The 25,926-nt window shown below is 54.5% G+C and overlaps 2 protein-coding genes across 7 annotated transcripts in view; one reads left to right on the top strand and one right to left on the bottom strand.

The window, feature by feature from the left end:
- Positions 1-7,515, bottom strand: part of HSF1 (heat shock transcription factor 1) — a 28,137-nt gene extending 20,622 nt beyond the window's left edge. The window contains exons 1-2 of one of the 2 annotated variants that reach the window (XM_081323333.1): positions 7,160-7,515; positions 686-794 (exon numbers count right to left, since the gene is read on the bottom strand). In XM_081323333.1, coding sequence (XP_081179459.1) covers positions 686-794; positions 7,160-7,279 — 229 coding nt within the window. In that variant the 5' untranslated portion in view covers positions 7,280-7,515. The remainder of the gene's footprint in view (positions 1-685; positions 795-7,159) is intronic. The other variant, XM_081323332.1, reaches the window with a different exon arrangement.
- Positions 7,516-7,658: 143 nt separating this feature from the next.
- Positions 7,659-25,926, top strand: part of BOP1 (BOP1 ribosomal biogenesis factor) — a 49,726-nt gene continuing 31,458 nt past the window's right edge. Inside the window, exons 1-3 of one of the 5 annotated variants that reach the window (XM_081323327.1) lie at positions 7,659-8,340; positions 10,033-10,212; positions 18,651-18,758. In XM_081323327.1, coding sequence (XP_081179453.1) covers positions 10,051-10,212; positions 18,651-18,758 — 270 coding nt within the window. In that variant the 5' untranslated portion in view covers positions 7,659-8,340; positions 10,033-10,050. Of the gene's footprint in view, positions 8,341-8,736; positions 8,872-9,193; positions 9,260-9,573; positions 9,620-10,032; positions 10,213-18,650; positions 18,759-25,926 lie in introns of those variants that run through there. The other 4 variants (XM_081323329.1, XM_081323330.1, XM_081323328.1 and 1 more) reach the window with 4 other exon arrangements.

Below are 25,926 nucleotides of genomic sequence, written 5' to 3' on the forward strand. Positions count from 1 at the left end.
ACCCCCAAACTGAGGACAATGAAACGATAGCCACAGCAACAGCCCTTAAGCTCCTATCCTGCTCCACAGTGCTTGACGGCCCCCTCCAAGAGGTTCACAGAGTCAGCATACATTGCCCCCCAAATCAGTCTGGCGCCTCATTTTACCGGCCTTGGAAGGACGGAAGGCTGAGTCAACCTTGTGCTGGTCAGGACTGAACTGCTGGCAGCGGGCAGTCAGCCTGCAATGCTGCCTTCTGACCACTGGGCCACCAGGGCTCTTTAAAGCAGGGGTCTTCCAACGTGGCCCTTTGTGGACTACAACAGCAACGCTGGCTGAGGAATTCTGGGAGTTGAAGTCCACAAGTCATAAAAGGGCCAAGTTTGAAGAGCCCTGCTTTAAACGATAAACCCCTTAAGTGTTTATTTCCCATTTCATGCTTCAAGGGCATTTTGTGAAGAGCAGAAAGACCAACTTTCTCTCGCCTGATGCACCCCACATCAGAAGGTGCCGCTGCGGTGCACCATGGTCCCGGCCTTAACTAAACTCAAAGAAAAGCCCAAGAAGCCTCCCCAGGGCAGCGCAGGCTACCAGGGCAGAGCGCCGTCTCCTCTGGGCATGACCCGCCCGCTTTGCTCCTTCCACCGCCTGCAAGTGCCACAAGCAGCCCCGAAAGAGGCCTTCCCCAGGCGGTGAGCATACTCACACATGTTCAGCTGCCGCACAAAGCTGGCCATGTTGTTGTGTTTGAAATATTTGGGGAGGACCTCCTTCGCAAACTGGCCTTGATCAAACACATGGAAGCTGTTCCCACTCTGCAACGACAGAGAAAGGATGAGTCCGTTGGCTGGCCGGGGGGAGCCGTGAAAAAGTAAAGCTTAGACGCATAGCGGTAGTCCTCGGCTTATGACCACAACTCAGCCCAGGGTTTCTGTCATTAAGTGAGACAGCTGAGTTTTGTCCCGTACCACAACTTGTCTCGACCCGGTTGTTAAGTGAATCACGGCAGCTGATGGGTTAGTCACACGGCCGTTAAGCGAATCCTGCTTCCCCTATTGACTTTGCTGGTCAGAAGGTCGCAAAAGGGGATCACGCAACCCCTCCGGGACACTGCAACCGTCATAAATATGAGTCAGTTGCCAAGCATCCGAATTTCAATCACATGACCGTGGGGATGCTGCAACGGCCATAAGTGCCACTGTAACTTTGAACGGTTGCTAAATGCACGGTTGTAACTTGAGGACTCCCTTACAGAGCAGCCTATTCAGCTCAGGAAGATGCAGCCCTGGGCAGGAGGCAGGTCCAGGCAACCAGGTGCCGCATGTGAAGTGAGCTGCACCTGGTTTTATGATCTTTTTTATCTCCGTACTTGTAAACTTTAATAAAATTATTGCAAAAATATCAGCATGTTGTTGGCTAGAGCCTAATCCCGAACCTTATTAAGATTCTTTTGAATCTCAGGTCTGTCTTGAGTGGCTAGGCAGAACCTAAGGCAGAACCTGGAGGACCCCCGCCCCAGCTACATCCCTCCCTCCCTGCAGACATAAACCCATTAAGGAACTCCCATGAGATATATTGTCCAGCCAACTGCAAATCCATCTGGTAGTGAGACTATTCATTCCATATTGCTCCATTTTATTGATAAGGGAATCCATGATCAAGATTGCCAATATTATCAAATGCTGTACTGAAGTCTAAGTACACTACGTCCCTGGGTCTACTAATCTAATAATTTAAACACAGTAAGATTTGTCCTGCAAACTCATCCTGGCTCCTAGTGATCGTCTTGTTCCTTTTCTAAGTGCTTGCAAACCAACTGCTTGTTTTTTTTTAAGTACTAAGCCAAATTCTTCGTTCTGTAATTTCCCAGGTGTACTTCTCTCTCTCTCTCTCTCTCTCTCTCTCTCTCTCTCTCTCTCTCTCTCTTTATTTTTTAAAAATGGCCATTTACCCACTTTTGGCACTCCCCCCCTACACTGCGAATTTTGTGAGAGAGAGACAGTGGCACTGAGTTCCACAAGTTCCACAAGAAGAACTGACACATTTCAACCGTCACCGACTTTGGGGCCACGTCTGCTCCGGGGCCAAAGCTTTAGCAGCCAAGGGATCTCTACTCATAGCGCTGAGGCCGAGCAACCCAACACAGCGCTATGAGTAGACAACAAAGACACAGTTTCTGAATTTTTCCCTCTCTTTGATCCATCCCCACGAGAGAGAAAGGCAAGCAAGGACACAAGAACCACCGTGGTGCAGCTGGTGTACAGGGAATAAAGGAGAGGGTCTTGAAGCACAGAAGAAGATCCAATATCAAGGCAACAATCGAGATAAACAAAACCTGAACCCAGGTCAAGAAAGAAATTTGCAAAAACACCTGGCAAGGGAGAAAAGGTAGCAACTCAGACAAGCAAAATTCTGTAACTACAGATCTGGCGCTAGAATAGCATTAGGACGTCTGCCTGGTGTCCGTCTCTGATGCAGGCCTGACAGGGCCCACCCGGAAAAGGGCTGCAGCTTTATTCACTCAGCTGGTTCTACATGACAAACTAACCAGCTTTGCTTTAATCTTGGTTTGCTGAACTAGCCATAAATTATTGGATTGACTAATTAGGCTATGGTATACAAGGCAACATTTGAAGGCCACAATGAATTAGTGCATTCAATCCTACATAAATATGAAAAAATAAAATCAAAACAATTTAAGCTAAAAAAACTCATATGCAGGTAGTCCTCAACTTATGACTGTTTGCTTAGTTATGTCACTGAAAAAAGTGACCAATGTCCGTTTTTCACACTTGGGACCATCGCAGCAGCATCCCCTGGGTCACGTGATCAAAATCCCAAGGCTCGCCAGCTGAATTCACATTTACGACGGCTGCAGCGTCACGTGATCCCCTTTTGCGACCATCTGACAAGCAAAGTTAACGGAGAAGCCGGATTCACCTAATAACCGTGTGACTAAGTTAACAACTGCGGTGATTCACTTAATCACTGTGACAAGAAAGGTCGCAAAATGGGGCAAAACTCATTTAACAAATGTTTCGCATTAGCAACGGAAAATGTTGGGCTCAATTGGGGTCCTGAGTTGAAAGTCCAGCCTGGGTCTTCTCTGTAATTCCAGGGTCTCTCTTGGCCCAGGACTGGCAATCGGACAAAATCCAAAAGGACAGCCCTTCCCGCCCCCCTCCCCCTTGGACCCCCTGTGTTGGGGGGCCCCACGGCCACTCCCAGGCCACGCCTGGAGCAACAGCCTTGTGGCCATCCAGCCACCTTGGCCTGGCTCCCGGCAAGGAGCGGCTGGATAGCAGCGATCAATGAAGGGTTTGCTCTGGATTTTGGTTCCCCCCCCCTAAAAAAAGGCATATGTTTTGTGAAGCAAAATGACATTATTTCTATAGCTCATAGAGCAGGAATTTTATAGCCAAAATATAACGATGTCTACAGAAGACAAAGAAATATTTTTCAATCTGGCAGAAGAACACAGGAGGCCGTTGTACAACTAGATTTTCTTTCATGTTGGGAAGAAAAACCGCCGCCGAGTCATCTTCCCACAATTCCACAGGGTCGGAGAAGAAGCACACCTGGGAGGAAGACCTGGGCTGTGCCACCTAGGCACAAACTCCAGCCTGCCAGTTCAGAGAAAGGGAGGTGCACCTTGGACTCCCCAAAGTACCCACTGATCCTGGAATCCTGCCACCACCACCCCCGTGCTGCAAAACCCTGCTTTTGGCGCAACTGTTGATGGCTTGTGGGTAATCTCACCATCGCCTTCCCAGGCCTTTTCCAACTGACTGCAAAGTCAGAGTGCTCTTATACAATGTTGTTGTTAGTTGCGAAGTCGTGTCCGTGTTATACAATAGAGGTATCTAACTCACATGGGGGCGGGGGGGGGGGTGGATAATACTATTCTTATGCAAGACTGGAACTGATAAGGCTAACTGATAGGCCTAATCACCAGCTTGCCACACATCTCTATTTTGTGTAAGCAGGGTAAAAATAGGCCCATTGCATCATATTTCCCCACCACCACCACCACGTTTCAGGCTTCTCAGGTGCCACTGTCTCTACTCTGCTGGGTCTTTCCTTCTTTCTGAAGACAGAAAGGTCTCCTCCGCTCATCGGCACTTCCTTCGTTGTCTGGGTTATCTCAAAGACAACACACAAGGCTTCAACCAATCACCACCTGGTTCCTTAAGAATACTAGGATGCAATTCACTAGGTTTGGGGGAATTTAAATTCATTTAAAGGGCTATTTCCTGATAAAACACACAAATGCTTTTGGGTACCTGTTAGTATTTTCATAATCATAATAGTAAAGTTGGAAGGGACCTTGGAGGTCCTCTAGTCCAAGCCCCTGCTCAGGCAGGAAACCCTATACCATTTCAGACAAATGGCTGTCCAGTCTCTTCTTAAAAACTTCCAGGACCCTTTAGTTAATACGGTTTGCTAGCCTCAGCCCATTCTGAGTTGTTGCTTCATGTGCTTTCCCGTCCTCTACAACCCAACCCTGTTCACTCTCAAACCCAAAAAGGTTCAGATGAGTCAGTCAGAAGTCAGCTGCCCATGTTTAGGATACATCTGTTGCCGAGTTACAGGACTGAGTCAGGACAGGCCACTGAAGCCTCACTCGCAGGCCAGGCGTCCACAGAGAAGTTTTCAGCCATCTATCAGGAAGGCCATAAGAACATCATGGAAGGGTTTGCCTTGGAGGTTGTGGGTGCTCCATGGTGGAGGTTTTTAAGAAGAGATTGGACAGCCACCCCTCCAGTGGCCCACCTGGTCTGACACACAGACCACCGGAGAGCAACTTTCCTGGAAAGGCTGCTTTGCTATCACCTCTTTGCTGGGCCTTTTAGGGAGCGTGGCTGGCTGAGGAATTCTGGCAGTTGAAGTCCACAAGCCATAAAAGGGCCAAGTTCGAAGACCTCCAGCTTAAGCAGTTGAAGGAAAAATCTACATGATACTCCGTATATAAAAACATTGTTCTTCCAAGAATTGGAACACTACACAATTACCCGACATGAAACTTCAAAAAACATGGAGAGAGCACACAAGTATTTTGAGTTGTTAAGTGAGTCAGGTGATTGTTAAGCAAATCTGGCTTTCCCCCATTGACTTTGCTTGTCAGAAACCAGCTGGAAAGTTACAAATGTTGATCACATGACCCTGGACAGAGCAACGGTGATAAATACACACCAGTTGCAAAGAAGCCAAATTTTGATCACGTGACCATGGGGATGCTGCAACGGCTGGGCAAACTGGTTTTAAGTCACCTTTTTCAGTGCAACGTAACTTCAGCCACTAAACAAATGGTTGTAAGATGGGGACCACCTGTATACACAACAATCACTAGTAATAACAGAGCACCACAGTTAACTATAGTGTTTTATTAGAACATTTTGACAACTCTACTGTTGTCTCTTATGGGATGCAGTATAACCACAATCCTTGAATTACAACCTGGAACATACTTTCCTGATAATAAGTTCCATTATGCTCAAGAGGCGTATTCCCGATTCAGTCCTATCTCTCCCTCAATCCATCCCATCAATCCTGAGCAGCTGTTATTCTTCAAAGTTGTATTTTTTTCAAATGTTGATTTAGCAGCACTGATTGTATTACAAAGTAATAGTTTCCCATTGAGATATTTTATAGCAGAAGCTAAATACCCATCTGTTTAGAGATACATTTACAAAAATAAAAAGTCCTCTGAACATGTGGGACTTACTTAGGGAGCAATTACTATATAAACAGCTCAGTTTAAGACACTAATTTTTAGGCACATTCCTCCTTAGTTGTAGGTTGGTTCTCTCCTTAATTAGTTTTTATCCATTGTTTCTTGTCTTGCCTTTTAGTGTTTTGGAAAACAGTTTGACCCTCTCGTCTTTGTAGAAGCTGCTCAAATATTGGGATATTGGCCCTTTCCCTATGCTTACCTAACTGCTAAGTACAAATCTAGTTAAGCATCAGGAGTTCTCCCAGACTGAAAACTTGCTCCTTGAGATAAACTGCAACTTCACCCATCTCCGTTTTTTATTTTTCCAATCGCATTTCCATCTGGCCTTAATTTCAAATTGTTTTCTCTCACCCACTCACCCAAAGATTGTCACAGACAGGCAATCTTCCAGAAGTACAGATTGAGCTTGAGCTCCTGTTGGGCTATATGGATGAGAGATACTCCAGTGGTCCCTACTAACAGCTTCTTGTAGACGTTGTGCGATGGAACTCCCTGGGACACCATAGCTCAGTGACCAAAATGCTGAACCATTGTCCCATAACACCTTCATTCTGAACGTGGTTAGAACCTAAACCATAATCTCCAACTATACAGGAGGGCTGAATAGTAAAGTAACTTTTCAAAGGATGCCAGGTATCAGCAGCAAGTACTATTTTGAGGATAAAAACTTTAAAAAGCCCATAGGGTCAACATTTTAAGTCAGAACGGTTCTCCTATAAAACCTATAAATGTGGAGGCGAAATACAAAATAGAGGCAGATTGCTGATGCTGGAGTCTCCTTAGGATAAAAGTATAAAGGAAAAAATATACCAAATGGCCCTTTCCCTATGCTTGAAAACAGTCTAAAAACACTCTTTGGTGGGAACCGGAGTAAAGAAAGACACATAAACACGTATTAACAAAACTCAAGAGAATTAGTTAAAAAGAGGCTCATAAAACACACCATTTGCTGCTTCACCCAAGAGCAAGAGGGGAAACAGAGAGGCCCTTTCTGCTTTTGCTGAATCGGGCTCCCCAAACTCGGCAACATTAAGACTCGGGGACTTCAACTCCCAGAATCCCCCAGCCAGCTTTGGGCTTCCGGGAGCTGAAGTCCCCAAGTCTTAACGTTGCCCAGTTTGGGAGAGCCCTGCTCGAAAGCAGCAGAGCCGAGTCTCCCCCAGTCGGGCAGACTGCAACTCCCAGAATCCCCTAGACAGACTGCTTGCTGGGAGTTGGAGTCCCTCCACCTTAAACCCCCCCCCCACCCCCGCCCCGAAACCGAGAGGCCCGGCTCCAAAGCAGCGGCCTCTCCGGCTCCGTCCCGCTTTCCCGGCCGGCTCCCCTTCCCCGAGCCCAAGAGCCTCGGCCAGGCCGGAGGGGGCCCCGCGAAGTCCGTCCAGGCGGCAGAGGGACCCCCGCTCCTGCCCCGGCGCGGCCCGCTTCCCGCGGGGGAGCCTTCCTCACCGGGCTCCAGCAGATGAGCGCGTCCGTGTCCGGGTCCTCCACCAGCGTCCAGAGCTTGGTGAGGAAGGCAGGCACGTTGCTGCCCGCTCCGGCTCCTGCCACGGCGCTGGGGGTCTCCATGCGAGCGGCGGGCGGGCGAGCGGGCGGCCCTGCCCGGGCCCGCTTCCCTGGGGCGGGCAGGCCCTGCGACGGGCCCCGCTGCTGCCGCGGGAGCGGACGGCGCGGAAACAACTAGCGGCCGCGGCTGCTCCGGCCTGGCCAAAGCCCGACGCCGCGCTGCGCACTCGGTCCCTCAGAAGGAACGGGCATGGCCGCCGCCATCTTGCGACGCGCAGGCGCAACGCCGCACGCCAGCACGCACGCTCGCAGCGCGCCGTCTAGGCAGTGTTGTGCCTCGCGCCGCGGGGGGTGGGGGGGGGGTGTGGCCGTTGTAGCGCGCATGCGCCCCACCTGTTCTCGGGCACAGATGTGCGCATGCGCGGAGCTTGTAGCTGTTTGCGCTGTCCACGGAGCTGGCCGCAGGGAGGTCTGCGGAAGGGCCCTTCCCGGGACGCTGCCGGCAGGGCAGTTGCAACCCTCCCGATGCTCCCGCGTTGGAGGCGCTCCTTTTGCTTTCGGCTGCGCTAAGAGCGAGCGAGGCAGCGTCTCGTGTCCGCGCTGCGAGTGGCAGGAAAATTGGGCGAGATGTCAGCATTGGGGGGAACCTGATCCGATTTACGTGGACCGTCCTCGTCCCAAGCTTCCTTCCCCCGTCGGTCACGCAAGCCGGTAACGGGTCCCTGCGGTTGGTGTTAAGTCGCGTCCGAGTCTTTGCGCCCCCCCGGAGCCTCCTAGCACGTGAGCCCGCGGCCCTCCGCTGTTTCCCGGGGTTGGCCCAGATTCACGTTCGATACGTCTGCCGTCCCCTTTTCCTTTGGCCTCCCATCGCCGGGGTCTTCTCCGAGGAGGAGTTCTCTCTTCCCATTAGGTGGCCAAAGAATTTCAGCTTCGGCGTCTGTCCTTCAAAAGGGCAGCCAGGGTCGGTTTCCTTTAGGACTGACGGATCGGATCGCCTTGCAGCCCGAGGGACCCTCGGAACTCTCCTCCGGCGCCACAGTTCGAAAGCATCACTTCTTCGGCACTCCGTCGTCCTTGCGGGAGGCCGTTGCAAAGTTTCACAAGCTTTAGCGGTCATTTCCGAAGTAATTACTTTTTGCCATCCCGATCTTCGCTCCTCCAACGGCTGTATTCACCGTCCCACGTTGCACAAATGACTTTATCAACTCCCAGAATTCCCCAGCCAGCAGTCCAAATCAAGGACTCAGCCGCTGCGTCGGGGGGAGTTCCCCCTTGTGCCCACTGCCTAAAGCGGTCTGTCTCGACGCGAGTCAAAGGCGGCCTCCTTGGTTTCCCCCTCCCCCACCCAGGCACTCGCATTCGTTTGGGATCGCGCGGCTCTTCCGGGCTTCAGCCCCGCCCGCCGGTTGCTTGACTCGGACGAGCGGCCGAGGGGCGGGGCTCGGGAGAGCCAGGCGCTTCCCGGTTGCATGGCGCATGCGCCGCGGCGGCCAGCTCGCCAACGAGAAGCGGCTCGGGGCGGAGCTGAGGGCTTTGCGGACCTAGCGCGCAGGCGCCGTGCGGCAAGGGCGCGCGAAGGGCTTTCGGCGCATGCGTCGTGGCCGCTGTCTGCTGAGGGGAGCGCACGCGGTGCCGGCGGCGGCGGAGGCGGCCGGGTGAGCGCGGGAAGCGGGGGAGGGGCGGCCCGGCGGGGCCTCAGGCGCTCGGCACGGCCGGCCCAGGCGGGGAAGAGTCCGGGTGAAGCGCGGCGCCGTTTCTCCTCGAGGAGGCTGGCGGGGCCTTAAGTCAGCGGCAGCTCCGAGGGACGGAGGGTTTCGGCCAGGCGTGGACGGAGGGATCCCAGAGGAGGGCGAATGGGGTCACCTCAGGGGTTGGGGGGGGCTCCAAGCCCGGAGGGAAGGCAGCGGGCCCGGCTTACGACACGACACCCGAGCTGGGAGGGACCTCGGAGGTCGTCTAGTCCAGCCCCCTGCTCAGGCAGGAGAGCCGAACATGGCAGACAGGACAGGCTCTGCAGTGATGGAGGCAACTTCCCTTCCTCTGGTTGGTTGATCTGGGATTATAGAGCTACAGAGCTGGGAGGGACCTCGGAGGTCGTCTAGTCCGGCCCCCTGCTCAGGCAGGAGACCCTCTAGGGCCAAGACCAGCCCAGTAAATGGCTGTCCGGTCTCTTCTTAAAAACGCCAGTGATGGAGCACCCACAACCTCTGGAGGCAAGCAGTTCCACTGGTTAATTGTTTCTCACTGTCAGGAAATTCCTCCTCAGTTCCAGCTTGCTTCTCTCCTTGCTTCTTCCTAGGAACCAGGAGGATCAACGGCCTGGCCTTAGAAGCTATCGGGGATTGCATATAGAAAATTGCAACACTGAATGTGATTTTATACATCGAAAGATACAAATTTGGGGTGAAAGAATAAAAGACAAAACAATTGGGGGAATGGGTTGCCTCCACAAATTTTGGGTGCTCCATCATTGGAGGTTTTCAAAAATAGACTGGACAACCATTTGTTATATGGTGTAGGGAAGGTGTCCAACATTGGAAACTTTAAGACTGACAGACTTCAATTCTCAGAATTCCTCAACTAGCATAGCTATGGGAATTCTAGGAATTAAAGTCCACAAGTCATAAAACCCTGGTATAGGGTCGCCTGCCTGAACAGGGGGTTGGACTAGAAGACCCTCAAGGTCCCTTCCAACTCTGTTCTGTAAGTCTGATACCTGGCAAGTGCTGACATGATGACGATCCCGACCTGATCTTTGGAGAGAGATTTATTATTGATGTCACAGTGCTTTGAATCTTGTGTTTTCCCTGCTACAGCCCATTCTCAGGACCAGGATGTTTGAAGAAGAAGAAGAAGGCGATCTTCTGACAGATAGCGAGGAAAGTATCTATTCTGGACTGGAAGATTCTGGAAGCGACAGCCTTACAGAAGAGGAAGAAGACCAGGATCATGGAGCTGAGAAGTCAAAAGAGGGGTTGTGCTCCAGAAATACTCAAGTAAGTTGATCATCTCAGGCTGGTAAAGATAAGGCTGTGTTTCTGTCTGAGAAAACCAGCCAGAAAGTTGGTTGGCACAGCCATGAAGAGATTTTGGGGGTGTCTGTGGGTGGTGTTAACCAGCTTTGACTGCTTGCCCCTCAGGATCACTCTGAGATCTCTGGTTTTTGTTTCCACTGTAAGCTAGAACTCACAAAACAATATGTGTTTTGTTATCGTCAAACCACAGTTGAGCCAAAATATTTGGGCAGAATGCAATGGCTTGGTTAGGGTCAGCATTTCTCATTTCATGCACATTCATAATAGAACCTAAAATATCTTTGTTCAGTGTGTTCTTTCTATGTTTGACAGTCTGTAAGCCTTAAAGTTAGGCTTACCTGCAAAGGGTGAGGTAGAAAATGGCTATTTTAGTGAAAGATGTACCGTATATACTTGAGTATAAGCCGAATTTTTCAGCCCACTTTTTGGGCTGAAAAACTCCACTTCGGCTTATACTCCAGTCAACAAAAAAAAAGAACTGTCCCTTCGTTCGGAACAGGCTGCTGAGAGAAGGGAGCGGCAGAGCCTTGCAGAGCTGGCGGCAGTCCAGCGTTGTTTCTCCCCCTCGTGCGTGCGTGTGTGTGTCAGACCCACGGGAATGGCTGGTAGGGAAGCGGCATTCCGGCATTCCCCCCCTTCCTGTGTGTCGAGCCCACGGGGCTTGACACACAGAGAAACGCAAATGCCGGACTGCCGCCACCTTTACTAGCCATTCCTGCGGGTCTGACACACACACACACACACACACACATGCCGCCGGGCTCGGCTCCTCGGCAGGAGGGGCAGCCCCCGCTGCGCCCCCTCCCCTCCCGGCCCGCAGCGCCGCGCCGCCGCCGCTTCCTCCGGGCAAGTCGGGGGGGCTTGCGGGGCGAAGGCCAGGGGGCAGGCAGGGCGGGAGGGCGGCCGCGCAGCTCAGCGCCGCCCCGAAGCCACAGCCAGCCGCCGCTTCCCCCCCATCGCTCGCTCGCCCGCGCAGCCCCGAACTCGCCCCAACTCACCGCCAGCCGCCGCTCGCCCCCATTGCTCGCTCGCCCGCGCAGCCCCGAACTCGCCCCAACTCACCGCCAGCCGCCGCTCGCCCCCATCGCTCGCTCGCCCGCGCAGCCCCGAACCCGCCCCAACTCACCGCCAGCCACCGCTCGCCCCCCATTGCTCGCTCGCCTGCGCAGCCCCGAACTCGCCCCAACTCACCGCCAGGCGCTGCTTCCCCCCCATCGCTCGCTCGCCCGCGCAGCCCCGAACTCGCCCCAACTCACCGCCAGGCGCCGCTTCCCCCCCATCGCTCGCTCGCCCGCGCAGCCCCGAACTCGCCCCAACTCACCGCCAGCCGCCGCTCGCCCCCCATTGCTCGCTCACCCGCGCAGCCCCGAACTCGCCCCAACTCACCGCCAGCCGCCGCTTGCCCCCCGCTCGCCCGCTGCCTCGCCCGCGCCGCCCCAACACCACAGCCAGCCGCCGCTCGCAGGCCTTTCCGCCTCCCTCCCCTTTGGGCAGCGCTCCGCCCGGCGCCTTCCCTCCCCCGCTCTCCGCCGCCTGGCGACGCGCACACTGGCGCAGCGGGGCTGAAAGGAAGCCGGTCCCTTCCCTTCGCTCCCCGCTTAGTGCCCGAGTCATGGCTGCTGACGGGGTGGATGAACGCTGCTGTCAGCGCCCAGTTCGGGCAATGTGACTCCGATGGCCCCGCCGTATTTCTCGGACAGCAGCCCGAGAGGTAAAAAAAACCCTCATCTCTCTCCCCAGCCTCGTCTCCCGGCACGTTGGCCCCAAACTCCCCATCGGCTTTCCCGGCGTCGCTGCCAAGTTCGAGGGGAGAAGAAGAAGAAGAGCGGGGCGCAGGGGTGGGGGCTGACGGAGCGGACGAGCTTGGGCGGCGGGGCAGAATTCCGCGGGTCGCTTTCGAGGCCGCGGGAGCGAACCGTCTCCAGTTCTTCCATTTACTCCCGGCTTTAGGCAGCTCCAGGCGCGCTGGGGAGTGAATTTGGGGGCGGAAGGGGTGCATCTCTTTGCGCCCCCCAGGCCTCCCTAGCTGCTTTGTTGATGGCAAGGGAGAATTGGGGATCGGAGTGGGGGGCATCGGCTTGGAAGGGGGCGGGGACGCGGCTGCTGCGGAGAGGACTCCGCTGTCCTTGAGGCAAGGCTGAAGCTCCTGAGCCTTCTTCCCATTTGCCTGGCTCTCTGCGCTTCCCTCCTTTCCCTCCCCCCCCCACAATTTTGCTGAATCAGGGGGCTTCTCTTGAGAAACGGGCACGAGGAGGGAAACAACGCTTGACTGCCCCCCCCACACACACACACAAAAGCGGCAAAAGCGGGGGGGGAGAGAAATGCCTTGTTCTCTCGTCTCAGCGGAGACTTGTTTCGGGGGATCCAGCCTCTGTCACACACACACACACACACACAAGCGGCAAAAGCGGGGGGGGGGAGAGAGAGAAACGCCTTGTTCTCTCGTCTCAGCGGAGACTTGTTTCGGGGGATCCAGCCTCTGTCACACACACACACACACACACAAGCGGCAAAAGCGGGGGGGGGGAGAGAGAGAAACGCCTTGTTCTCTCGTCTCAGCGGAGACTTGTTTCGGGGGATCCAGCCTCTGTCACACACACACACACACACACAAGCGGCAAAAGCGGGGGGGGGGAGAGAGAGAAACGCCTTGTTCTCTCGTCTCAGCGGAGACTTGTTTCGGGGGATCCAGCCTCTGTCACACACACACACACACACACAAGCGGCAAAAGCGGGGGGGGGGGAGAGAGAGAAACGCCTTGTTCTCTCGTCTCAGCGGAGACTTGTTTCGGGGGATCCAGCCTCTGTCACACACACACACACACACACACACACACACAAGCGGCAAAAGCGGGGGGGGGGGAAGAGAGAAACGCCTTGTTCTCTCGTCTCAGCGGAGACTTGTTTCGAGGGATCCAGCCTCTGTCACTGGGCAGCTGACAGAAAGGGGCGGCAGAAGCTGCATCCCCCGAAAGAAGTCTTCGCCGAGAAAATGGGCGCTGAGATTTTCTCGGCGAAGACTCACCTTCTCCCATTCACCTTCAGCAGCTCCGCCAGGCCCGTCCAGTGCCCTGCTAGCAGAGCTTGACAAATGCAAAAGCTGCTTTGGTTAAACACTGGAAGGTTTAGTGATTAACCCACCCCACCCCACCCGGTCTTCTTGCTGTTTCTCCCCATCCTCACTCCTACCCACAGGGGCTCTCTGCCTCTTCTACTACTTTTTCTTTCTTTCTTTTTTGCTGAGGTGTGCCTCTCTCTCTCTCTCTCTCTCTCTCTCTCTCTCTCTCTCTCTCTCTCTCTGTCTCCCTCCCTCCCTCCCTCCCTCCCTCTCTCTCTCTCTCTCTCTCTCTCTCTCTCTCTCTCTCTCTCACCACGATGTAAAAAAGACATTGAGACTCTGGAAAGAGTGCAGAGAAGAGCAACAAAGATGATTAGATGACTGGAGGCTAAAACATATAAGGAACGGTTGCTGGAATTGGGTCTGTCTAGTTTAATGAAGAGAAGGACAAGGTGGGACATGATAGCAGTGTTCCAATATCTCAGGGGCTGCCCCAAAGAAGAGGCAGTCAAGCTCTTCTCCAAAGCGCCCGAAGGCAGGACAAGAAGCAAAGGATGGAAACTCATCAAGGACAGAAGCAACCTAGAACTAAGGAGAAACTTCCTGACAGAACAATTAACCAGTGGAACAACCTGCCTCCAGAAGTGGTGAATGCTCCAACACTGGAAGTTTTTAAGAAGAGACTGGACAGCCCTTTGTCTGAAATGGTATAGGGTTTCCTGCCTGAGCAGGGGGTTGGACTAGATGACCTCCAAGATCCCTTCCAACTTTACTATTATGATTATAAGAAGCCCAACAAAAGCGATGGGAGGGAATTTTTCATATTGATAGAACTGTTTGAATAGCAGATACTTGAAAAATATTTCTGAAAATGGCTATCCAGATTGGACATCCTGATTGTAGGACTGAAGGCATTGCAGAGCTTCAGCCAGCCCTAACGTTTGCTTCAGACCAGTCTGGTTTCCGCCTTTCCCAGCATCGGGATGCGCCCTGGTGAATATCAGTGCTGGGGGAACTTCCAAGTGGGACACACACACACACACGCATCCCGCTGATTCTCAAGGCTGCTGCTCTGATGAAAGACAGGTCCTTCTTTTGTGAGGAAATTGGTGGACTGTGTCAAGTCAAGCACAGGATCGTTCAGCAGCTGAGCCACCTCGGGGCTGCTGGCCCCCTGCAGCCATTTGTGGTGGTGAAGGTAGATTTCAGCACCAGCCATTGTTCTGCTCTTTCCACCCCATGCCTGCAGCTCTGCTGAATCAGCAGTGTTGTGACCTGACGACCTCACCTCAGCGCCCCCCTGCCCGCCCCCCCAAATGACTACTTCCGATTGCTTTCCTGGCCGGGAGTTGCGTGCTGCCCTCTGGTGGTTTCCTGCCTGAATGTCTTAAGCGGTTGCTTGGTGCAAGCGCCGATCCTGCCTGGTGACTAGGAAGCAGCCCTTAACCAGAAAATCAACGCAGAGTGAAATTCAGGAGCCAGAAAAATGCATGATGCTCCAAGAGAAATATTACATAACTCTTGATTAAAAACTGCAAAGAAAAACCTATTTTTCTTCAGCTGGTACGCGAAGGCAGCCTTTGAGACCAGAAGACCAGCAGGCGTGGAGACATCATTGGCCAAGCCTGGAGGGAGACTTTGGGGAGACATTAGTAGAGAGACGGTTGCTGGTATGTGGAGCAGCCAGCAGCCTGGCACCGGGCGCCCTGATTCTCTTCCAAATAACTTAGGCCGGGCATCAGGGAAGCTTTTTGCTTCGAGGGCAGGGCTGGCACGTGCCTGCCTTCAGAGCTGCGTGTCCTCAGATGTACTGAGAAGCATTTCAAGTGGCGAAGAGCTAGAAAGATCTAGAGCCCTCGGAAGTGGCCAGAGGCGGAGGAGGCCTTGGGCCTCTGTCGCAAAGGCTTTGCTGGCTGAATGGCTTGCAGACCCCTTTCTGCCTCCTGGACCTCTACTCCAAGCCCACGGATGGGCTTGGAAGGGAGGAAGAGAAAGGGAGAGACAGACGAAACCTCTTTGATGCCAAAAGCCTGGGAAAAAAATTACTTCTGATCCGCCTTTTTCAAAGACTTTTCTCAAGCCTTTGTTTTTGCTGTAACCCCATCTTCTGGTTGGCCCTGTACTTTCCAGGCCCCCTGCCCCACTTTCTCCCCTCGGCCAGGCGGGTGGAAGTCGGAGGGGGCACCCGGGACTGCATTATAGGCTGCTTCTAGCAGAAGGTGATCACAGACTGTACGGATTTTACTGCTCCCAGGAGGAGCGTTCTGTATGGCTGCCTTCCTGATTGTTCCACCAAATCCTCTGGCAAAACTCTCTCCAGGCTGGGTCCCCTCTGAGCGGGGGAGGAGGGCAAATCTCTTTTCCAGCAAAGGATGTGCAGTTTTTCCTGCACCCGCCCGCCAGGCCAAAGAGTGGGTGCGGGTTGGGCTGCCAGGCCGTGGGCTGGAGTTTGGCAGGTTGGCCGTGGCTGGATCCCGTCCTGTCCCAAAATCTCAGCGTGGAGTACTTCACACGCTAAGCTCTGGGTGATTCTGGAGGAGGCCTTTCTTGGGTCTGGGGGGCTGCCTAGGGCTGGGAGCGGGCGGGAAGGTCCTCGTAGCTTTCCTGTTTTCCTTGTAGCAGAACCCATGAGGTTTCTTTGTCCAGTCGCAAGGAATGGCTGTTGATGGAGCAGGCCATCTCCAGCGAAAGCATCTGCAGCAGCTCAGTGCTATTTGCCACTTGATCTCCCGTCTCATGTTTTTTGGCTTCGGCACGGCGGCAGTATTTTATCCCTACTTCCAAATAATCAAGTGTCCGTCATCCGATCTTGTGGAAATCAGTTGCAGAATGAAGTATATTGTTGTCAGCGCCTCCTGTCAGTCGGTTTCCTTGCAAAACCTGGTAGCACTTTTTCAGACCAACAAATTTTAGTACAAGGCAAAAATTTTGGAAATTTGCAGCTCACTTACACCGGCTGTGGCTAGACGGATGGAAGACTTAAATTCGGATTGCAGGGAGGCGATTTTGCAGATTGCACGGGAGACATTTTGCCAGTGTTTTATTGATCAACCATTGTGATGTGGTGCTAAAAACCATTTGTGTTTGTTGAAGTCCTGAAAGCTTTTGATGTGTGTAAGTTCAGCATTCCCTCCCTCAGCGGTGGCGCTTTTCCGGTCCTGGAAACTCGTGGGAGGCTGAAACGTTCTGATATTAATTTCCCTTTGTTTAGAGCAAGGTGTCCGGCCTTGGCAACATTAAGACCTGGGGACTGCCAGAATTCTGGGCGTTGAAGTCCACAGGTCTGAAGTTGCCACACTTGGACGCTGCCGGTTTAGAGCCTTGATATCAAATGCGTGTGCGTCCGTTCTTGCATTTCCTTCTGATTCTCTTGCCCCCCACCACATATTAGACTAGCATTGCCTCTCCTTTTAAATTTACATTGTCTACAACGAGGAACATTCATATGCACCTGGGTGGCCGAGGTTTTAATATTGTGGGGAAAGGTCAGGGTCTGAGGGAGTGACCTTGAGGGAGGAGGGGAAGAGTCTGCCTGGGGGAAGATCAGATAAAAGGCAGAGGAGCCCACAGCTGCTCAAGGGACAAAGGAAGAAACTTGAAAAGGATCCACTCTCATGCATCAGACTCTTGACAGCGGGAGATCTGCGCTTTCAGACTTGCAAGGTTCTGTTAATGTAGCCTTAGAGTAAAGCAGAATTAGCTCATCTGGTTCTGTTTCCTGTCTGGCTTACCTGGGAGGGCTGACAGGAAAAGGGGAGCTGGACACTCTCTCTCTCTCTCTCTCTCTCTCTCTCTCTCTCTCTCTCTCTCTCTCTCTCTCTCTCTCTCTCTCTCTCTCTCTCTCTCCCTCTCTCTCCCCCCACGATGATGGAGAGAGAAGAGCCTCAGTCGGGGCTGCCGGCAGCGGGAAGCGGCTCTCCTCTGCTGCAGGGAACGCGGCACCCTTGTCTGCCTGCACACATTCGCCCGAGACACACACACGTGTGGCAGCGGCTTGTTTGTGGTGGAGGGACCCCTCGTCCGTTTTCATGAGCGACACTGTACTGTAAGCGATTAAAGGTAGTCCTTGACTTACGATGATTCATTTAGTGGCCGTTTAAAATTACAGCAGCACTGAAATAAGTGACTTATGACCGCTTTTCATACTTAGCGATCACTACAGCATGCCCCGTGGTCACGTGGTCAAAGTTCAGGTGCTTGGCAGCTGACTCACATTTATGACGGTCACAGCGTCCCGGAGTCACGTGATTCCCCTTTTGTGTCCTCCTGACAAGCAACGTCAATGGAGGAAGCCAGATTCACTGAACAGCCGTGTCAGTAGTTTAACAACTGGAAGGTTTCATTTAACAAATGTGCCAAGAAAAGTCGTAAAATGGGGCAAAATTCACTTAACAAATTTCTCACTTAGCAACAGAAATTTTGACCTCAATTGTGGTCGTAAATTGAGGACTATCTGTACTCGTCTCTGGGGATAAGAGTAGCAAAGAAGTTGTAAACGGCTAAAATTTTCTGGACAAAATGGGGGGGGACCCTTTGTCAACTACTCTTCCACAATATCACAGAAGTCAGATTGTCTGGTTGCTGCTTTTACCGCTTCTGGTTTATTGAGCTCGTCTGCCGCTTCGCTCCAGGTCTGGTCACTTCTGCATGCAGGTAGTTTGGTCCTCCCAAGTAGCCGCATGCATCTGATGGTTGGTGGAAGAAGGAAGCCCGGAGGCTATTCTTTCTTCAAGCGTGCGTCGTCCTGGTCCTCGTCCTGGTCCGCTCTGAAGAGCAGAAGGCAACTGTACGTGTGCCCGGATAACGTTGCAGTGTCCAGTCTCGGCTCAGTCACCAGGACCAGAGGTTTAGTCCAGAGCCCAGCCTTCAAAGAGCGGTTATGTCTTTTGGTCGATCTGTGGGTCAACCTTCAGAGTTTTCAGAGGCTGAGGGAAATCCAAGAACAAACTCTTGGGAAAAGAAATCTTAATAAGAAATCACCCCGGAATACTTTCAGCCTCGGAAAGATGCAACCCCAAATATCTGGCTGAATCCAAATAGTGGGGAAGGTTATCTTCCAGAGCGAAGAGACCGGGCAAAGGAGCAGATCCTGCGGCCCTTTTTCTTACTCCCGCTCTTCGGAACCCTCGCCTCTGTTCTGGGCCTCGGGGCCTCGTGAGGCGGTTAGGAGGTGTGCCGTGATGGGGGCTGAAGCCGCATTTGAGGTGTGTCATCCCTCGGGGATTCCTCCCTTGCGTGGCTTCTGGCTCTCCCGCAGACCCTGTGTGGGTCTCCAGGCTCGTCTGATGCAGCCCTCCCTGCCTTCGCAGGAGGTAACTGTTCCTCTTCTCCTCTTTTGCAGGCTGGAGAAGCGACAGAGTTGGGTCCTAAAATCGGGAGCACAATGGCAACACATCCACAAGAACCTCCCGCGCAGAATGAGTACGAGCAAGACAGCTCTGACGAGGAGGTAAGTTCGTCTAAGCTCCTGGTCGTTGTCGGGCAGCGGTGGCGTCTCTGGCTGCGTGGGCTGGAGGGAGCGCAGGCCCCTCGGCCAGCCAGGGCCGTCTGCGGCCTTCGGGTGAAAGGAGCAGTGGAGGGCATCGCCCGTCACGGGGCCCGGTGATGCTGGACGGCTGGCGCTGAGGCTGTAACCGTTACTGTTTGGGGAAGGTGGTTGGGAAGAGAGTCTCCGGGGGAGGCAGTGGGTTCCGTGGACCCATTTCAGGCTGTGACACGGGAGGGGCCGTCTTGGTGGTCCTGATGGATGACCTCTGCGGAGTCAGAAGGGCAGCTTGGGTCCTCCCTGATCTCCCAAGGGCTTTCAAACTGCCCGTTACGGTCTCCCGGATGAGTGGCGGTGGTTGAGAATGAAGGGCGCCGTGTTACGGTGGCTGGAGTGAGACCCCATACAGGTAGTCCTCGAGTTACAACAGTTCATTTAAGCGACCGTTCAAAGTTACAACGGCACTGGAAAAAGTGGCTTGTGACTGTTTTCGTGCTTACAACCGTTGCAGCCATCCCCGTGGTCACGTGATCAAAATTTGGACGTTAGACAGCTGACTCGTATTTATGACCGTCGCAGTGTCCCGGGGGGAGGTCACGTGATCCCCTTTTGCGACCTCCTGACAAGCAAAGTCGATGGGGAAGCCAGGCTCATTTAACAACCGCAGTGAGTTCCTTAACAGTTGTAGCCAGGGCCCTCTTAGACGGGCCACAGGGTCGTCGCTGGGAGAGCTGAAGGGCCAGGTGGGGGGCAGATGGTTGCTGAGAGTTAACCCTGGCTGGCTGGTCCAGAGTCAAATAAACGTTTCTCGCCCTTTTGACCCAGCAGAAACCGCACTGAACTGCACTGGCCTGAAAGATGTGGAAGTGATTAGTCTGGAATAGAGGTTGAGTGCGTAATGAAACATATGGGCCTACCAAAAGTGCACGCGTGCAAATGTCTCGAGCATGGCCCAAGTTTAAGCGCTTTCAAGTCGGGATCCAAGGTCTCTCCTTCGCAGCCGGTCCTCTTTCAGGGCCCCAGCGGTGGGGAGGAAGGGGACGGTTCAAAACCCGTTGACATCCGAGCGGCTTCCAGTGGCTCCGTTCCTGCTCGTTGGCCTGCCCGCTTTTCTGGAATTGCGCTTATCTGTCTCGGATGCTCCTGCTCCCGGGGTCCTGGGCGTGCTCTCAGTGTGTGCTTCTGGCTGCAGGTGTCCAGGTCCCCGCCGCTTGTCAAGGGGCCGCCCTGGCAATGCCTGCCTCACAAGGGGATGAACGTTGATCTCGGGGGGGGGGGGGCTGTCAGGTCGCAAGAGACCCTCCCGTGGTGCGCTGTCATCGCCAGAAGGGGCAGGACGGAGCTTTCTAATTGATTGAGAGGGGTGACTAGAAATGGGGCACGGAGAAAAGAGTTGGGGGTGTAGCGGAGAAGGCCGGAGCATTTTGCGATTTGGCGAGAAACGGTTCCGTGAAGCGAGGCCTTGCGGCCAAAGGAACAAACGGAGGGGGAGGGTCTCTAAGTGGAAAAGATGGCCGAGGGGTGAAGAGGTTTAAGTTAGGGGTTTTTTGTTTTTTTAATCCCATTTATATCCCGCCCTTCTCCGAAGACTCAGGACGGCTTACAATCTAAGAAGCACAACTCAATGTGCTTAGCAATAGCCTTCATTCTATGTATATGCCTGCTTATTAGGGCTTTCGGGGGGCCCCCAAGCGGCATTATTACAAAGTCAGCTTATTGCCCCCAACAATCTGGGTCCTCATTTTACCTACCTGGGAAGGATGGAAGGCTGAGTCAACCTTGAGCCTGGTGGGACTTGAACCTGCACTAATGGCAGGCAGCTGGTGTTACCTGAGGAGGCGTCAGCCCACTGCTCCACCAAGGGTTCACGCTGTGGCTGATAGGCAGCAGCAACCAGGGGCAAAAGGGGCTGAGCCTTTGCACTGGCCCTCTGCTACCTGTGGGGCACTTGGCACCGGCTGCTGCCGGGATGCTGGACGCTGGACGAGTGGCCGAATGGGCGAGGTGACCCAGCCCTCCGTGAGGGTCCCGGGGCCCTTTCTTCGCCAGCTGCAGGCTGGCCGGAGTTCGCTTTGGAGGGCAGGCCTGGAGTTCAAGTGTGCCGAGAGGTCGCCACCTTGGCCCTTTCCCAGCGTTCCTTCTGCTTTGGCCCCTCTGCTCCCCCCTCCCCCCACCACCAGCGCCCAGGCTTGCTGTGCCCGGCCAGCGTCCTCTGCCAGTGTCCAGAGGCAACGTCGGGCGGCAGCGCTTTGGGGCCAAGTCCTGGGTTTAGGAAGAGAAGCCCTTGCAGCCGGGCCTCCCTCCCAGGCGAGCCTCTCCAGCTGGGAGCAGCAAGGGGGCCTGGCAGGGGTCCCTGTGGCTGGCTGCTGCTGCTGTGGGGAGTGGGAGGGGGCAGGGCCCCCAGTGCCAGGCAACCGCCCCTGGGGACGTTGGGGCTGCCTGCCCAGGGGCATAAGCTGGGAGGTGATGCAAAAGCAGGTTTCGGTCTCGGGGTTCTGTGGACACCCGAGCGTGGAGAGGAGGGGGCCTCCAGTGTGGTTACAGGGTCTTCCTTTCCTCCAGGAAGCCAGCCGTATTCCTGTTTGGCGCACGAGGGATCTCCCCGATCCTTTGCTCTCCTGCCCTCTGGCAACACCTTAAAAAAGGGAGGCAGGTGGAGACAGGTGAAGAAGGGGCCTGCGTGGTAGCACAGCGGACTTTCTGAGCCTGGCTCGGGTGCGAGGTCGCCCGTCCCACTTCCTCCTTGCTGGGGCTCTCTTGCTCGGTTCCTTCCGCCCTCCCCTCCTCTCCCCTCCTCACCTGGGGGGCTTTGGAAGCGCTTGACAACACTCGGCCCTGCAGACTAAACTTCCTGCTCTGTGGGCAGCCCTGGCCCTCTGCCTGGCACCTGCCCACCTCGGCTCCTGCCGCTGGTTCTGGGGGGGGGGGAAGAGAGCAAGATGAAGGGGCTCCCTGGCTTGGCCCTTCTCCCTGCACCCCTGTCCCAGCTGGGCAAAGCCAAGGCCCCACCTGGGCAGACACATCAGGTGGAGGAGGGGGCGGGATCTTGGGGCCCAGCCTTTTCTTCCCCCCACCCTGAGTGGGCCGAGCAAGGCCTCCCTCCCCCGCCCCCCCCTCACTTTCGGCTGCTGGAGATGAATGGCCAGGAGCTGGAGAGGCTGTCAAGGCCACGCGGGGAGGAAGCAGTTTGGGGCTCTTGTTTGCTTCTGCTTCCTCCCACAATGACTATTCCATATGTCAGCGGATAAGAACCCCCCCCTCTCCCGTTGAGGGCTCCTCTGTGAGCCCCCGGCGGCTGTTCCAAGCCCCCTCCCTGCCCTTGCCTGGGATGCAGCTGAGGGGGGGGGGCTCTCCTTCCAGTAGCAGATAGCAGGCGCAGGGCTGGGGGGGATGGCCTTCTTGGCCGGCCAGCCAGCGCTGGCCAGTGTCCCCAAATGCATCACTCAGCCTGTGTGGCTCCAGCGCTCTGCCCTGCCAGCTTTTTCCCCTACGGGATTCTAGTGTGGGGCACAGAATTTTTTTCACTTAAGCGTAAATTACAACCAAAACCTTTAGAAGGGTTTAACTAGCAAACTGAACAAATAACCTAGAATCCTATAGGCCAGGGGTCCGCAACCTTGGCCACTTTAAGACTTGTGGACTTCGGCTCCCAGAATTCCTCAGCCAGCAAGGGAATTGAGGTCCACAAGTCTTAAAGTGGCCACGCTCGAGGACCCCTGGCCTGTAGGTGCTCTGCAGGTCCCCCTTCCTGTTCTCTGTGTGTCCTTGTGCCGGCTGTGTTTTTTATTGGCCTCGGCTTCAGGCACGTAGAGCTGTAGGAGTTCATCTTAGCTGCCAGCCTGTGGGAGGCTCCACGCGACCTGCTGGGTGTTATTGGGACTCTTCGGGCCTCGGCGGGACCAGAGGCTGCATCTGTGCCCGGAGGGCGAAACTGGCGGCGTGGGGCCTGCTACGGGTCAGTAGCTAATTCTGGGATCCATTTGAACTGCACCTAAAAATGCTGCGTGCAAAGATATTTTGGATCTCAGAAAAAGCGCAGGCCTGGGAGGCTCCTGCAGCACAGGCTGCCACCACCGAGAAGGCCCCCCTCGGAGAGCGCCTGCCCCTCTGCCCACCGAGGGGGGGGGGGATTGGTGAAAGGTTTGCCCGGAAGGCCTTTGTGCTGAGGAGCTGCACGTCCTCCCCTTGAACTGCGCCCAGCAGCGAGTGGATGAGCCCCAGCTGAGGGAGGGGCAGCCTGGACTGTACCAGGAATGCTTGGCTAAAAGCAGAGGCAGGGAGGGAGCCAGCTTCCCGATTAGGGAAACAAACCCCCCCCACTCCCACCCCCGGCACGATGCCTCAAATCTCTGGAGGAAAGAGGCGGCATCTGGGAACGGCTGGGAGGAAAGTCTTTGGTCCAAAGTGCCAGAGCAGGGCAGAGGCAGAACGCAAGGGGGGGGGGCTGCCTTTTTTTCCTTTCCTTTTGGTGTGTTTTATTTTTGCTCTTCCTCCCGCTTCGTGATTCCTGAACGTTGGCAGGGAAGTGCTGCTTCCTCTGTGGCTGGCTGCTGAGTTCCAGCTGGGTGACTTCAACGGGATGGAGAAGAGGGGCTGAAGATTGCAGGTCACCCTGTCAGCTGTGGGTTTCCTTACTCTTGTGAATGGGGAACCCGTCCAGGCCAAACACCCACACCACCCTTTTTAAAAAGGGGCTCCAGAAAGCCCGTCACCTGAATCCCTGCTTCAGGCCAAGGAAAAAGCTCGTCGTGGCTCCTCCGGAGGAACCGCAGCGGGAGTCCCACCAAGGGGGGAGCCTGGCTCACCTGCCCGTCAGAGCCCTGGGAGAATGTCCGCAGGCCCCGCTCAGGGCTCTCCAGCAATCTTTGGGGCCGTTCCTCCTTACCAAAGGTGGTTCTTTCTTGGATTGTTGCCTGGTTAAAAAACAGAATGAATAGGTGGTTTCTCAATGGTAGTTTTTGTTTTTTTGCCTAAAAAAGCAGATCTCCAGAAGGCTCTGTTTTGCCCTCCAGCTGTTGGAACTGCTGCAGTTAAGATTTTGAGCTGCTTTTCTGGCTAATGGCAAAGAAATTGTCCTGAAACATTTGATATATTCTTTGTTAGATTTGCTCAAGGCAGTTGCTTCCTTCGCCCGGTTCTTCCGACAGCGACCCTGCGGGGTTAGGATTGGGGTCGAGAACCGAAGGGCAGTTGGAAACTTTTGCTCAGCATCTCCAGCCCCGGCAGGTCCCCCGGAACAGTGCTGGGAATAATGAAAGCCTGTGCATCTGAGAGCAGCGTTTACAGGCCTTCCTGCAGCGGAATTCTTGCTCTCTCCCAAAGAGTAAATCCTTTCGGAACCTCCCTGGTTGCCGAGGGGAGACGCTGGCATCCTGGCACTCAAAGTAACCTGCAGGCTATCCCTCCCTCCCCGGTTGTGGAGCACTTGCGGCATCCAAGCTGCATCCGAACATAGAATCCTAGGCTGGGAGGGACCTTGGAGGTCTTCTAGTCCAACCCCCTGCCTAAGGCAGGAGACCTTGTACCATCCTGGACAAATGGTTGTTCAGTCTCTTCTGGAAAGTCTCCCGTGATGGAGCACCCGGTGGAGGCTAGCCATTCCACGGACTGATGGTTTTCACCGTGAGGAAATGTCTCCCTAGTTCTTGGATCTTTGGTGATCTCCTAGCCGTGACTTCTCGTCCTGTTGACAGGAGCCCCTCTTCTCTGGGGCAGCCCCACAAGGGCTGGAAGACAGCTGTCCCGGCGGCCCTAATGCTTCTGTTGGATAGGCCAGACATATCGAGTTCCCTCGACCGTTTGTCACCCTCTGAGGCTCTTGTTATCTCCTTGCCAGGCTTCCGTTGGGCCAGGCTGGACAGATGCCTTGGCGTGTTGCTGCCTTCCGATGGGACGGGGCACAGGCACCGCAGTTGGCAGCACTTTTTACCAGGCAAAACACATCCTGTGCCTGCTGCTGGAGGGAGAGGCTGGGTGGGTGGGGATGCTGCCCACCCTAGCAAGGTAGGCTGAGGACTGTTTGGGACTAGCCAAGCAGACGGCTGCCCTTTTCGTTTGCGACGGGCGCGGCGGGGGCACTGGGCAGTGCGAGAGATGCCCTCAAGAAAGAGGGGAGGGATCCCTCGGCCCCCCTCCCGTCCCAAGGCTGAACCTTGAAATCCTTGCGTAGAAGCCTGTTAATGTGGAAGAAAAAGGAGGGGGCTGGCAGGGAGGATTTCTTTTATCCTGGAAAAAATGACATCAGTGAATAGCTTAAAACGATCATCTTTCTCTGACCCAGAAAGGGAGAGAAACCCACAGCAGCTTTTGAGGTGAAGAGTGGAAAATTTTTTCCCATTTATTTTCCCCCCTCTGCGCGTTGGATCTGTCTCAGCTCATGGGCTGCCCTTTTGGAAAGACGGCTGCCTCCGTTTCAGAGGGGTCTGCAGGGACCCTCGCCTCATTGCTGCTGGAAGCACAGAGAGAGAGGAAGGAAGGAAGGAAGGAAGGAAGGAAGGAAGGAAGGAAGGAAGGAAGGAAGGAAGGAAGGAAGGAAGGAAATGAAACGCAATCACACCAGCTGCATCTGGCACTCTCGGCATCTCTTACCTAGCGGGGGTGTCCAGCCTTTAGCTACCATTTTGGGCTTGCCCTGCTTGAAATCCGTGACCCTGGGTCCTGGCGTCTGAGTGGCATAGGTTTCTGTGCCAAGTGCATTTCTTTTAACTCTGAGCAAGCCCTGGTGGCACGTAGCAGAGATGGCGGACGTTACGGAGAGAAGTGAGGTCACCGCCTGGCTAAGAGCAGAAACCTCCTCCTCCTCCGTGGTGTCCCCAACTGACAGGCCTTCCCTTTCCCCAGCCCCTCTGCTTCTCCGAGATCGGTGGGGAGTTTTCCCTTTCCCAGCTAGCCAGAGACGGAGGAAGGGACAGCAAGGCCGAGATGCTCTTGTTCTGAAAATAGCTGCGAGGGTTCACGATCCTAAAAATGCTTTTCCGGAGATGAACCAGCGGTCCAGATAAAGGCCACAAATGTAGCTGCTGTTCAAGTCGTGTCAGTAGCTAGTTTTCCTTCTGCTCTGGGCTTTAAGCATCTTGCAAATTAGGTGAATGGTTTTGATTTAACAGCGGGAAATTATTTTTCCAAAATAAGC

This window comes from Vipera berus (assembly GCF_964194415.1).
Source record: "Vipera berus genome assembly, chromosome: 3".
NCBI lineage: Eukaryota > Metazoa > Chordata > Lepidosauria > Squamata > Viperidae > Vipera > Vipera berus.